Genomic DNA, 14,720 nt, shown 5'->3' on the forward strand with positions numbered 1-14,720 from the left:
CATATGCACAACTCAGCCAAGATGTACACTTCGTTTAAAATCACTTCTCTTATGTTACAGCCACACTTTCGTAATTTTATAGAGACAAGAATTAGTTCAAAGAACTAATGTATTTTTAGTGTTTCACCTTTATAATTTACAACTAACATATATTCCTGAATGCTGTTAACAGTTGTGCCTCTTTAAGCTTTTCTGGCTTACTCTTGGTTCTCATCAGTCAGTTCTACACAATGGCATAAAGAATGGATTGCTTCAAAATGCAAATCTAATAGTGTCATATCTCCCTGTCTCTGGCAAACTTCTAGAGTGCTTTACTCTACTTGGTAATTAATAATTAGCATCTATTGAATACTTCTTTGCATTATTGTCCTTGTTGGAATCAGGCTTAGAGAGTTTGATAACACAGAGTCAGTGGTTTCCCCAGGTATCTGTAGTCACTTATGACTACATGGTCAAAAGCTATACTCATGTAATCTTTTGTTTTCCTTTTAATTCCAAATTTTGTTTAATCTTATTGACCTGTCCCTTTATCAGAGGGGCCATATTCTCCTTTCTCCCTTAGAAAGTTTTGTGCATCCCCATTTATCCTTCCCTTCCCTTTACTCAGAAAATTCTCATTCATCCTTCAAGCTCAGCTTGAGTGACTTACGGAGTCTTTCTTTACAGTATCCATCACTATCACAAACACATTTGTTGTTTATTGTTTATCTCCCCTGTGACAATATAAACTTAGTACAGGGCTTTTTGTTCACATTTCTGCTTCCAACTATTTTTTTTTTTTTTTTTTTTTTTTTTTGTGGTTGATGAACAGTAGGTGTTCAGTAAATGTTTTCTGAAAGACTGCACCGTATGTAAACTTAGGAGTCATATGCTCTTGGTTCTGTTAGGTCCCTTTATGGAATCAGGAAAGTGAGATAACTTGCCCAGAGTTGTCCAGGTTCAGTGATACAGCTGGGACTGTGGCTGTCCTAGTCTGTCTGGGCTACCTTAATACAACACCATGGGCTTATAGACAGCAGTGCCTTACCACTGTAGAGGCTAAGGAGCCTAATATAAAGGCACAAGCAGATTTAGGGTCTGGCAATGGCCTGCTTCTTGAAATGCAGACTGCCACCTTTACCTTATGTCCTCACATAAGAGAAGGGCAGAGGAGCTCTCTGAGGTTGCTTTGTCATTTTGGTTTTTAGCCTTAAATGGCTGAGCCGTCTCTCCAGTGTTGGAATCACTTTTATACATACATTCATTTTATTCATGAGGGCTCATGACCTAAACACGCTAACATTCCCATCTTTGAAAGGTGTCACATTAGAGATCAGGTTTTAACATAGGAATTTTAAGATGATAAAAAAACATTGAAACTATAGCATTAGCAAAGACACTTATGACTTTAAAGTAATTGTTCTTAACCATCATACTTTATCAACTTAGTTGATTTGGTGATATTTAAACAAAATATCACCAGAGGTCTCAACTCTGAAGACTGATAGAACATTTTATTAGTGCTTTCCTCAGAGAATTCTTAGACATAATAATGTATCTAGAGTGGAAACATTCAGATCATTAACTACAATCTTTCATTTGAAAATAAGAGAAAAACTCTAGAAAGGTTGATCAGTTAACTCAGAATGATAGATTAAATGATAGGACCAAGTTTAGGTCGAGTTACCAACTTCAGTTTTATATTTTTAAAGTCAATTTTATTACTGTCTTGCTTTCAGTTCTATAAGCTTGAATTTATAGACAATCAAGAAAATAGTGAAATTTCATTTTATTGCAAATATTTCTTTAAAACTGACAGAATATCAGCTTGCAAGACCTTCTGATGCAAACAGAAAAGAAATGTTGTTTGGAAGCCTCGCTAGACCTGGACATCCTATGGGGAAATTTTTCTGGGGTAAGATAACTATAATGTATCTTTTTTCTAGGTAAGAAAAACTGAGAATAAGACAAACTGATAAAGAGAGTTAGAAATGTTGGTAGAGTGCTTGCCTAAAAAGCACAAGGCCCTGGATTTGATCCCAGCACTTTATAAACTGGGTATGATGGTTGCATTCACTGTCATCTTCAACTTCCAGGCCATCCTGAGATATATGAGACTCTGTCATAAAGAAGCAAGTATAACAACAAAACGAAACAAAAATAAAACAAAACCCACACACCCAAACTCCCCAAAACAAAAGAAAAATAAGCTGGGATAACTAAGTGCCTTTACTTTCCAAGAGGGTAGCTAGAAAGCTTCAAATAGCAAGACATGACGCTTGTGCTTGCTTCTTTAACACTGGTTATTGCTAGACTAGAATTGGACTTTCTGGGTATGCTGTCTAGATGCTGACTATGTATGCATTATATGTTTGTTCATATCACAGTTTTAAGAGATAGGTACCATTATAATCTTCATTTAAGAGAAACATGCTCGGGAAGTTGTGTAATTTGCTTAGTCACACAGGTAGTAAATATTTGATGGGGGCTTGAGTATCTGCTTATCTGATTGTAAAATCTATACCCCAACCTGATGTTTCCATTTATCAACAGACACTCAGGAATGGTTTCTCTAATAGTTTTTGAGCTGTGGCCTAATTTTGTTTAAATGGTAAGCTGTTAAACTGGTATCTGTTTTTCATAATGGCCTTTTATTGTTGGCAGAAATCAGTTGTAACCTATTAATCCTGTCATAGCATGGAGACTGGGATGAATTGATCTAATCAAAGGCTATTTTATTATATGTTCCTGTATCTGTTGGGTAACTTTGGCATCCTGGCTTTTTATATTTTATTTTTAAGAATTAGGTAGAATATTAGTACAATAATTCAGAGGGGAAAACCTAAATCAATACTAGACTATTAAGCAAGGAAATTTAGGCAATTATTGTTGAGTTTTTTCCCAACCATTGATTAATTCCTTATGTATCTATTTCAGAACTGATTCTTGGCTTATGTTATAATTCACCAGCTCAGAATTCTTGAGTTACTTGGGTAATTTCCTAGGCCTTTTAGGCTTGTAGAACATTCATTGATGGTGTAGAAGACCTTTAACAAAGTACATTTAGTTACTTCTATAATTTTAATTTAATTTTTTTTTTTTTTGTCTTTGTACAGGAAATGCTGAGACACTCAAGCATGAACCAAAGAAGAATAACATTGACACACATGCTAGACTCAGAGAATTCTGGATGCATTACTACTCTGCCCATTACATGACCTTAGTTGTTCAGTCAAAAGGTAGTTATCTGTTACATCTTTAGAGTTACTCTGAATTAGCAGGGCTTGAATTGCTGTTTATTTTTGAAGGTTTGTGGCATTTCGGAAAAACTTGCAGCTGAAACACACAGCCTAGAAATGTGAAAAACAACCAACCAACCAAACATAAAGAATGTAACACAAGTTCTAATTGATCTTAATAATGAAAACCTGGAGTCAGATATTAGGGGGTGAAATCTGAAACCTGAAAGATCAGAGAAGAAGAGCAGCCAGCCACTAGAGTTCTTACCTCTACAAAATCCTCAGACTGAAAAGAGACCAAATTCCTGTCTCTTCCCACTTATATTCCTTTCTCCACCCAACCGTACCACTTCCTGTCTGTCTATATAGATCTCCAGATCTCAGTGGTTAACTAGTGGCTAGCTCCACCCTCTGATCTTCAGGCAAGCTTTATTTGCTAGAGTATAAAAAAGATATCACTACATAAAGATGAATGCATAAAATACATTTAGATAATAGTTATTATTTACTGTCATAAAATATACACAAATCTATAAAAAGAATTATTCTAAACTTGGATAAATACACTGCATTATTTATAGCAGAGAGAAATGTAAACAGATGTTAAGATGTGATATTAAAGCATAACTACATGAAAGGAATGGGAGTTAGTTACTACTGGAATAGTTTCTTATTTCCCTCCGTTGATGTGTGGTAACCACAGTTGTGGTATCTACATAAAGCACTGCTGATCATGTCTGAGTGGACAGTTATCTTCTCTAGTAAAACTGCATTGTAGTTTTTCTGTTTTTGTTATTTTTTTAAAAAAAGAAAGCTCTCATGGTGCTTACATAGTTTTCACCATATATAATATGTATGAAATCTAAAATATGTGTTAATTGGTTGTTTATGTTATTGATAATGCTTCTGTTAAGAGCTTGCTGTTAGTGGTCAGATTTTGGGATAGTCAAAAGTCTTATAGCAGGTTTTAGAAAGATGATTCAGTAGGCAAATTACTTGCCGTTGTAACCATGAGAACCTGAGTTTCCACTTAAAAAAGTCAAGCACCAGTGTGTTGCCTGTAATGTGCTAGAGAGGCAGAGAAAGGCAGACCTCAGGAGTTGCTGCCCAGCCAGTCTAGTTCAACTTGTAGGTTCCAGGTTCATTGAGAGACCCTGTCTCAAAAATGAGATGGCGAACAATCGAGAAAGACACCTGGTATTGACCTCTGGCTTCTATGCATATGTATGAATATATGCACAAATTCCCATAGAGATGAGGTTATATGTGGGGTTTCTTGTTTTTCTTTTTAACTGCCCCACATTTCCACATTGTTCAAGGGTCGGCTGTATTTCTTTCATAGGGTATTTGTGTGAATCAGCATCACATACTAGTTGCTCTATTGTTTGACATTAATTAAAAACTGTGGCTAGATACTTGGCTCAGCAAAGAGAGCTTGCTGTGCATTCTATGGGCCAGACTTAGGTTCTCAGCATCCATGATGGTGCCTAGCAACCACCTATAGCTATAGCGCCAGGAGATCTTACACCCTCTTCTGGTCTCTACCAATACTACCAGTACCCACACACTAGTACATATAACACACACACACCCCTATACATAAATAAAAATAAAATATTTTGTAAAATTTGAAGGAAATTAAATTTTGAACATGTTACAGAGTAATGGCAAAGTTCACAGAAATACAAGATCATCTCATACAAATTTTTTCTCATAGAAATAAGTTTATTTATAGGCTAGTCTCAAGTGTCTATGAGTATGCTGATGTACTCATATTTGTGACAGGGTTTCATGCAGCCTTGTCTTCCTGGGGTTTCAAGATATGTCACCACACATACCTTGGCTCTTATGTTTTCTTTTCAGATGACTATTTGTGGTTTCATATTTAATCCTTATTGATTATAAACTCACAGGACAGTTTGTTGAAATGATAGAAGTATCTTAAATGTATGATACTGACCAGTGCCTCTGCTCCTTTTCTCTTGTGCTGTTATCTTTAGTGATTCATATGAGTGTCTCATTTAAGGAACTTGGTAGCTTTCTTTGGTTTTCTTTGGGTTTTAACCATTTTAGACTTCTAGAAATCACTTGCTAAACAATCCTTCTTGACATTACTGTAGTCTGTACATTCTTTTGAAGAACGGATCCTCTTCTGAATGATTCTCGTTTTTAAGATTTTGCCCAAACCCCTTCAAAATGGAGTTCAAAGCTGAAACATTTCCCCCTTTTTCAAAATTAATTCACAAATGTGATTCTAAATTGACTTTTACATTGTTGTAACATACATTGCTATTTTTAGTATAGAGATTAATTTATAAATTGTTTCTTTGTATTCTTTTCCTGTTTTACATGATGATTAATATTACAGATTTTTTGGGGGGCGGGTTTCAAGATAGGTTTTCTCTGTGTAGCTTTGGGTCCTATCCTGGAACTCACTCTGGGTGTTGTACAATTTTCTTGTCTGTTGATATTCTTCCAGTCACTCATGACTGGTTAACACCAGTGGTATTAGCCTAATTCAAATGTGTATAAAAAAACACCCACCAATGTGTTTATAGTTGCCTACATTGACTAATAATGTTGTATGTTCATTCTCCTGCGCCCCTCCCCCTTATCCTCCTTTAAGAAACCCTGGACACTTTGGAAAAGTGGGTGACGGAGATCTTCTCTCAGATACCTAACAAGTAAGTCACTGTAAGCTACCATTAAGGAGCACACCTTTTTGTATGAGTCCCAAAGTTATTCTTTTTTAAAGGCCATAAAATTGAGACCTAAGGAAGTTTACTAGCTTAATCAAGATTGTATATACTTTTTGAGTAGAAAAGCTAAGATAGGAACCTATTTCCATAGTTCAAAAATTTTATAGTAAGAAATAATTCTGAAGATTTCATGCTTTTTAATATTTATTTTTCACTTTTCTGTTATCGTCCAGAGCATTTGGAACTTTGATAAGAGTTTAAAAGCTTATCATGTACACCTGCCTCTCCTAATGAATTTTGTTTTGAAAGGTGTTGTTTTTTCCTTTTCTTTTGTCAGTTGTTTCGGATATAGAATGTTTTTCCCAGTAAAGAAGTAAATTGTAGGTGATGGTGATTTATATCTAATCACTCCATATATAGTTGTTACATTCTAGAAGATGCTACTTCTAATGCAGCTTTACTAACTGAAATTATTTCTTGTAGGAGGAAAACTAGAAGTAAACGGCACAGAAAGAGGCAGTAAATGTTAGGACAGGGCCCTTCTGGTGCAGAGGTGAAGAAAACAGGGCACAGTCAGGACTTTAACCCATTTGCTCTTGCCAAGAGTGCTCTTCAGCTAGCACCATGCAGAATAGATTGCTTACACATATCTGCCAGTCAGTGAAGCATCCCTAATGATACTGTTTGTAAAGGCTTTTCCCAATTAAACCTTAATGTGTTGTTTTCTTTCAGCGGGCTACCTAAACCAAACTTTGGCCATCTAACGGATCCTTTTGACACACCAGCATTCAACAAACTTTATAGAGGTTTGTGGACCTAAGGTGTAAAATTGCTTGAAATAACTTTAGTACATTTCCTAAAATTTGAGTCTGCCAATTTTTGTTGAAAATGCAAAACACAAAAATTATTGCTGTTGAAAAGGGACTTGCTGGGCAGTGGAGGTCCAGTTAGGGGCAAGCTGTGGCGCCCTGCTGCTGCCTGGTCTGTTCCATGCTCCCCAGTTTCCCTATACCCTTTTGTTCATATCTCTTCCCCACACGTCTTCATTTTGTCCTTAAGAAAGTACAAGCAGAAGAGAGAATAATGTGAAAAAAAATTTTTTTTTAAACTTCATTATACATATGTTTTTTGTTAGTGAAGAGATCCTCAGCTGCCAGGGAACTTGAAGGGCAAATTTCCTTTGATTCTTTATAGGAAGAGTGACATAAATATTCAAGATTATAAAAGTATATACTTACTAAATATATACTGATTTTTCTTTTTTAAAATTTGGCATCTGCAGTAACTGTACAATGAGTTGTTGCATGGTCACCTTATAATTTACTTTCCAATTTGCCAATAGTGATTGTTACAGAGAATTCTGTCCCCTCTTTATCTTTGTTCTTTTAACCATGGTGTCTTTTTCTTTCCCCGGTTTCTTTCAGTCTTCCCCTCACCCCAGTGCCGGTCTCTCCTCACTCTCTCTGATCAATGGCTGCTTTGGCCCACCCTTCCTGCTGCAGGCTTCATCTTGTTAAGCCAGACATTCCAAGAGAGTATTTTCTGCTGTTTCTAGCTTTAGATTTTCCATTTATAGACTCCATTTATAATCTCCAGAAATACTTTAGCCAGTGCACACACTTTATCATGAAAAACAGACTCAGGAAGACTTAAATGCACTGCCACAGGAGGGTAGTGAGCAGATTTCATGTGCACCTCCTAACCCGTAGACCTGCACATTTCCTAAACAAAGGGACTCATCCCTCGAAGCATTTTACATTCTCATTGTTCTTTTTCATTCTTGCTTAAACTGAATTACTGAAATTAGAAAATTGGCAACTTGAAGTAACAACTGCATTATTTAACCATCCTGTGATTGCTGGAGGATGAAATATATTGAACAGAAAATATGTTCTCATAATAAAACATTATGGAAAAATACTGACAATAGTTCTTCTGACGTTTTTTGTTTAGTTGTTCCAATCAGGAAAATTCATGCTCTGACCATCACATGGGCACTTCCTCCTCAACAGCAACATTACAGGTAAGAATTCAAAGGAGGCTCACTCCATTAAATATGGAGTCAGGGCCATAGTTTAGAGAAGGCTGGGTGCTTTAAGTTTAGGATTTCTATATTTAAATCTTGGGTGTCTTATAAACTGGAATTTAACTACTAGACTATTCGAGTCTTTAGGTATTTCATGGCTTTTCTCAATGTAAAACCTAGATTTTTAATAATGAGTTACTTTACCCTTTTGAATCAAACATTTGCCATTGATGTTTACTTTTCTAATTATTTTTTAATTCTTGTAGAATAAATATATTAATCTATGATTTATTTGTTCATGGCATGTATCTTTTGTCAAAACTGAAGGTTAAGCTGGGTGGTGGTGGCACACACTTTTAATCCCAGCACTCAGAAGGCAGAGGCAGGTAGATCTCTGTGAGTTCAAGGCCAGCCTGGTCTACAGATCGAGTTCCAGGGCAGCTAGGTAGGGCTACACAGAGAAACCCTGTCTTGAGAAACAAAAAACAAACCAACAAAAAAAAAATGCAAAAAGTTAATAGTTGAATAGTGTTAAGTTCTAAGGATTTACTTATGTGAGTTAGGGACATTATATAAACTAGGGTAAAATTGTCGGTTTATGTATGAACAGTCCAGTGTGGGCAGGCAGTTTTGTTTTATTTTGTTTTGTTTTTAGGTAAGGAATATCAGTTCTACAAATGCTTTATAATAAATAAATGCAAATGAATTGATATAAATTTAGCTTATTTTTAAAAATATGCTTGATTTTTGTTTTGTTTTTGAAACATTATTTCTCTTCATGTCCCTGGCTGGCCTGCAGCTTGAACTCACGGATCCACATGCCTCTGCCTCCCAAATGCTGGGATTAAAGGCATGTGCCGCCACTGCCTGGCTTATTTTTAAAAGTGTATGTGTATATCTGCATGTGGATATGTACACATGAATGCACATGGCTGTACAGGCCAGAAGAGGGTGTTGGATCCTCTGGAGCTGCAGTTACTGGTAGCTGTAAGCTTTCCAACATGAATGTCGAGAACAAAGTCAAGTCCTATGTAAGAGTAGTATGTGCTCTTAACTATGGAACCATCATCTCACTAGCCTATCTATCTTATGTTTGTCTTAAACTACTACCAACAAAGCAAAGCTGTATGGGCAAACCCAGCATAAGGAAAGGAAGCAGTATGTAATGCTTGGGCTCAGTAAATGGTTTTTGTTACATGCTAGAATATTTGAACAATCTAGTCCACTGAAATTAACACCAACATTAGTAAGAAAGCAGGAAAGTGTGTATTATAAGAATATATAGCAAAGAGTAATATGTATATATATGTATATTCAACATGTAGTTATTAATGTCTTAAGAAATGTTGACATTGTTAAACTGATACTAAAAGGATATTAGGTAAGTTCTTCTGTCTTTGTCTCTGTCCTTAAAGATGGTTCAACATTAGTAGCTCATTTTATATCCTCCAGGCATTAAACTATTGAATATATTGGGGGCTGGAGAAATGGCTTAGTGGTTAAGAGCACTGTCTGGTCTTCCAGAGGACCGGAATTGTGAGCAACCACGTGGTGGCTCACAACTGTTCCTTTCTCCAGTTCCAGAGGATCTGGCACCCTCTTCTGGCCTCTATGAATACTGTTTGCATGTGGTGTAAGCACATAAGCTTAGATTCTCAAATCTGGTATATTTAAAAACTTCTTTTGACTTCTGACCTTGAATTTTTTTTTAAAGGGTGAAACCACTTCATTACATTTCCTGGCTGGTTGGACATGAAGGCAAAGGCAGCATTCTTTCTTACCTTAGAAAAAAGCAAGTATTCAATTATGAAGCATTTCTTTAACAATCTCTGAATAATAGACAGCAGGTTTACCATGCATTCCTCTGCTTTAGCTCCCATGAGGTCTGGAATCAAAATGCTCATTATAGTTACAGTAATTCCCTAGGTCATTTTAATGACCATATTTTTGAGATTTCTTATAAGCTGTCTTTTTAGCTCATATTGGAAATAATTGCAAAGTTAAAAATTTATGTATGGAATTAGTAGTTGATTTCATACTTATCTAGGAAGATTCGTGCTAATAAAATAATTTTTGCTAAGTAAGTCAGTTATTTAAATGCTATGACTCTAGAGAGTCATAGAGTTTCCAACCCAAAAGGTGGACTGTAGAAAAATCATATTGAACATGTGGAGTTAAGAAAAGTGTATATGTAGCTGGGTGGTGGTGGTGCATGCCTTTGATCCCAGCACTCAGGAAGCAGAGGCAGACAAGACAGATCTATGAGTTTGAGGCTAACCTGGTGTATAGAATGAGTTTTAGGACAGCAAAGGCTACCCAGAAACATCTTGTTCCCCCCAAAAAAGAAAAACCAAAAACAACCCCCCTCTCCCATGCAGCTGCATTTGTAGAGTGGGTCCTAATGCATTGATGCAGCTGTTTCATTTGACCAAATAATAAAAATAGAACTTTAGAATTCTGGGTCAATACTTTTAATTTCTTCTTGTTTTTTTTTTTTTTTCTGTATTTATTGATTTGAGAATGAAAAGTTTATAGAAATACTATGTAAGATATCATTGTGTTCCAGAACATTCACAGAAATTGAGAGGGCAGTTTTTACTAAGAACTTTAATGACATTAAGTATATGTGAGCCTTCTAGGATGTGAGCAGTGTGTTTTTTGATATGTGTGGCCGTTCTTCTTACTCTATTGGACTTGCAAACTCATTTTGGTGCACACCCTCTGATTTAAGTGTTTGGTGCTATTTTAGCTCAGTCATTGCTGCTTTATTGGATAACCGTATTGGATAGCTTAAAGTCACCAAGAACTCATTGACATTCTGAGTTGGGTTATATTTTATTTGTTTTAAGATTTTTAGGTGACAGAATCAAAGATGGTAAGGGAAATGTTTCCTAGTAACTGTATGTAATGGTTAATTTGTATGTTTTTATTTCATTTTTTCATTAAGAATCACATTGATATCATAAAACTACTTGTTCAGTATCTATTCATCTTCCCATGAAACAGGAAAATATGACTACTGTTTGGTTCTGGTGACTTCTAAATGTACTGTAATTCCTAAAATTTGAACTTGAAAACTTACTGTTGTCGGAGGTGGTGCCACAACCCTGTAATTGCAGCTCTGGGGAGGCAGAGGCAGTAGGATTGTTCAAGTTGAAGACAAGTTAGAGCTGTTGTGAGAGCTGGTCTCAAACAAACCAAACCCCTTTAATACTTAAAAGTATTTGTTTACATCAAAAGCCCAGGTTCCAAAATTCTACATAGAAAGCTTGCTGACTTTGTCAATTTAAAGACTTACTGATTAGGCTAATTTTCCCAACTGTAGGTGCTGGGCTCTTGCATTGTTTGGTGGAAATGGTGAGACAGGTTTTGAGCAAAATTCGACTTACTCTGTGTTCAGCATTTCTATTACATTGACTGATGAGGGGTATGAGCATTTTTATGAGGTAAGTAATTAAATGGAGATACTTTACTTTTCTTTAGATATTGCTTTATGCAAAGACTAAATGAAGTGTTCTGCTTCCAGGTTGCTCATACTGTCTTCCAGTATTTAAAAATGCTGCAGAAGCTAGGCCCAGAGAAAAGGTAATAAAATTTCTTAGAATGAAACTGAGTTGATCTTAGCACAATTTTGGTTTCAGACTGCCAACAGACATGCTTTACTCTCCTACAAGATGTTCTGTTATTCCTTACTGTGTCCTGTATTTGCTCTGTATCCTGATCCCTCTCCATCTGAGTGCTCTTTTTATTTTTATGCCTCTTTTCATATGGGTGATTGCAATGAGAAATTTTAATGTATCTTCTAATTGTCATGTTCTCTTTTATAGAGTTTTTGAAGAGATTCAGAAAATTGAGGATAATGAATTTCATTACCAAGAACAGGTATTAGAAATCAAATTATTTTTGCATATTATCTATGAACAAATTGGAACTGATGTGACCATTGTCCCACTTTATGAAAGTGCCCCTGGAATTTTAATTGTGCCTCTCAAGATGGCCTTGACACTTTTGTTTTTAGCACTTAAGTTACAGGGCAAGACTAGACCCTTTTTCTATGTAATCACCTGGAGAGATTGCCATGGAATTCAGTAGTTTGGGAATTCAAATAATTGTGAAGATATTTTACTGGATAATCAATAGTAATTACCATGTATAATATTAAGAACACTTAAGCAGTGACTATACATGGTACTTTAAATATCTGTAATAGCTATATTTGTGATGTTTGTAGGTGGTAGTCATAGACATTGCTCATATTACTTTGTGTACTACTGATATTGATACTTATATGAATTTATCTTTACATGGTACTGGGGATTGAATTTATGCCTCTTCCATGTTATTAGGGAGGTACTCTACCACTAAGCCATGTATGCAGCCTCTGATAGTCATAATAAAAATTATAGATTAATAAAAACATGTAATTTCTTCCCAAACAAACTTGGTTTCCCTGATTTTGTCCACTGATATAAGGGCCCTAGCTCTGATTTGTAGCTAGTTAGACCATCTGAAGAAGATGGCTCTTTTGATGGTTAGCAAAGTCTGTTCTCTCAATGTATACCATAAGTCGGGAAGGTGCAAGTTCATGAGGAAGGCTGCAGAAACTCCAGTTACTATTGACTCCTCTGTGAAGCAGAAATGCTGCAGTGTCTCACCTGAGCCCCTAGAGGGCCCTGCATGCACTCTTTCCTGTAAGTAGATTGATTGATATAGAGTTGGTACCCAAAAGTTCTGTCCAGAATGTGTTTTCCCTTCAGCTGTGGTAACAAACACGGGAGTCAGAATCAAAAGGGGAGGTACCAGAGTGTGAGCATTTGTGTACTACAGCTATTGGTGACACCCAGATTCCTATATTCTACATGGTTAAGAATGTATCCCCCACAACTCCCCCAATCTCTCTAGTTAGTCATTAGCAGGACATCTCAAGGTAAACATTTATTGCTATCTCCATTATGTCATAGCTCCTCATCCCTTTTTCCTGTATTCTTTGTATGCCTTGATTTTAAAATATGAGCTCAAGACATCTTATATCAAAATGTAAAGCAAATGCAAAATGAGAACAAATCAGAAAAGGCCAGTCTTGCTGCATAAACTGCTGAATTACTTAAAGTATGCCAAGTTACTTCTGTTTTGGGGTACTTTTCTATTTTAAACAAAATTATTTCCTCTTCACACTTTTTTCTAACCTTCGTCATTGAAGGCAAATAGGAATGCCTTTTCTACATAATATTTTTAAAGAAAAAAATTTAAGTCTATATAGAAACTATATAGAACTCAGTATGCATCGTAAGTCAAATGTTTGAAATAGAGCTTTTAAAATTTATTGTAAAAAGTTTATGTTGTCTGTATGTGATAGCACACATCAGGAGGTTAGAGGACAGTTTGTAGGAGTTGGACAAGTTCTGTCATGTGGTATTAAACTCAGGTCATGAGGTTTGGTGGCAAGTGCTTTTACCTGCTCAGCTATCTTATCTCCTAGAGCTGTCGTTACAGATTACTTTTGTTGGCAGGAAAGCAGGACCAATAATGTAGCAATTAATAGAAGGCAGTTTATTGAAATAACTTTATGAAATGAAAAATAGTTTATAGAAGACAAAGCAGTTAAAGGTGTGTATTAGCAAGCGTTAGAGACGCTGTGGATGAATCTGAATCCTCAGGCATAGCTGGGAATGGGAGTTGTCACAGCTGCTTTGAAAAAGGTTGTCAGTTTCCTCAAAAACTAAACAGAGTTAACATTTGAACTAGCCAGCTAGCCACGACATAGATACCCACAAACTTATGTACAAAGGTTCATACCAGCATCATTTATTATAGCCCCAAAATAAAAATAACTTCATAAACCATTCAATTAAAAAATGAAGCAAATATTTTTGTTATGGAACATTACTCAGTCATGACGGAATGATTTTATATTATAACATGGATGGACCTTTGAAATGTTATGTTTAATGAAAGAAACCAGACACTAAAGGTTTCTTGGTAAATGAGTCTATTTTGTTGCAGGATATTTGATCACACTGTGAACCCCAAGATTGCTCTATTTACTGGGAAAACCTGTTTCTAGTTGTGGTGAGGCTCAGCCCTAGAACACACCTTTAATTCAAGAGCTTTCTGCTTGAATATTGAAAACAGGGTTAAATAAAGTCAACCATAGGTCAAGAGGTGGAGTAAGCAACCAGTTGACAGGGAATGTACAAGGAACAAAAAAACAAAAAACATAGAGTAAGAGGGAGTCAGAGGACAGCGTTGCACAGGAAGTAGAAGGAAGAGACATTGAATTTGAGGTTTTGGTTTGAGACAGCATAGGAAAAAAGAGGTCAGGGACTTCTATGGAGGAGGAAGGTCAGCTGAGTGCTTTCTCTGCCTCTCAGAGCGTTCTGGCATATGGCTCCCTTTATTTGTAAAACTGAATGATTGAGATTTGCTAAAAACAAATTTTGGAGGGACAGAACATAGATGATGGCTATTGGACTGAAGACAGTGAGTATTCAGTACTATGAGTTTGGAGAATGATGAAAGTGTTTGGAACTTAGTGATAATGATGGAACAGCTTTGTAAATATAAAAAGTATTGGATCATAGACTTTAAAAGGGTAGATTTTGTGGTTTATGAATTACAGCTTTCAATGTTAAATCTAAAATTATAAAGTAAGTCTAAAATCTAAAACTATAACTAAGAATATGTATGTGAATATTTTCCTTTGTGATGCTAGAGGTTGAACCCTTGTCATATGTTTTACCAGTCTATTGCTTTTGCATCACAGGTCAGCATTGAGGT

General features: G+C 35.9%; 1 protein-coding gene across 2 annotated transcripts in view; it reads left to right on the forward strand.

Annotated features, from left to right (window-relative positions):
- The window catches only part of Nrdc (nardilysin convertase), a 59,958-nt gene that overhangs the window by 23,585 nt on the left and 21,653 nt on the right, over nt 1–14,720 (forward strand). For both annotated transcript variants that reach the window (XM_051188433.1, XM_051188434.1), the window contains 9 exons: nt 1,799–1,894; nt 3,096–3,218; nt 5,845–5,902; nt 6,650–6,723; nt 7,871–7,940; nt 9,658–9,735; nt 11,269–11,389; nt 11,470–11,528; nt 11,771–11,825. In XM_051188433.1, coding sequence (XP_051044390.1) covers nt 1,799–1,894; nt 3,096–3,218; nt 5,845–5,902; nt 6,650–6,723; nt 7,871–7,940; nt 9,658–9,735; nt 11,269–11,389; nt 11,470–11,528; nt 11,771–11,825 — 734 coding nt within the window. The remainder of the gene's footprint in view (nt 1–1,798; nt 1,895–3,095; nt 3,219–5,844; nt 5,903–6,649; nt 6,724–7,870; nt 7,941–9,657; nt 9,736–11,268; nt 11,390–11,469; nt 11,529–11,770; nt 11,826–14,720) is intronic.

The sequence above is a fragment of the Phodopus roborovskii genome, unplaced genomic scaffold, assembly GCF_943737965.1.
Source record: "Phodopus roborovskii unplaced genomic scaffold, PHOROB, whole genome shotgun sequence".
Classification (NCBI taxonomy): domain Eukaryota; kingdom Metazoa; phylum Chordata; class Mammalia; order Rodentia; family Cricetidae; genus Phodopus; species Phodopus roborovskii.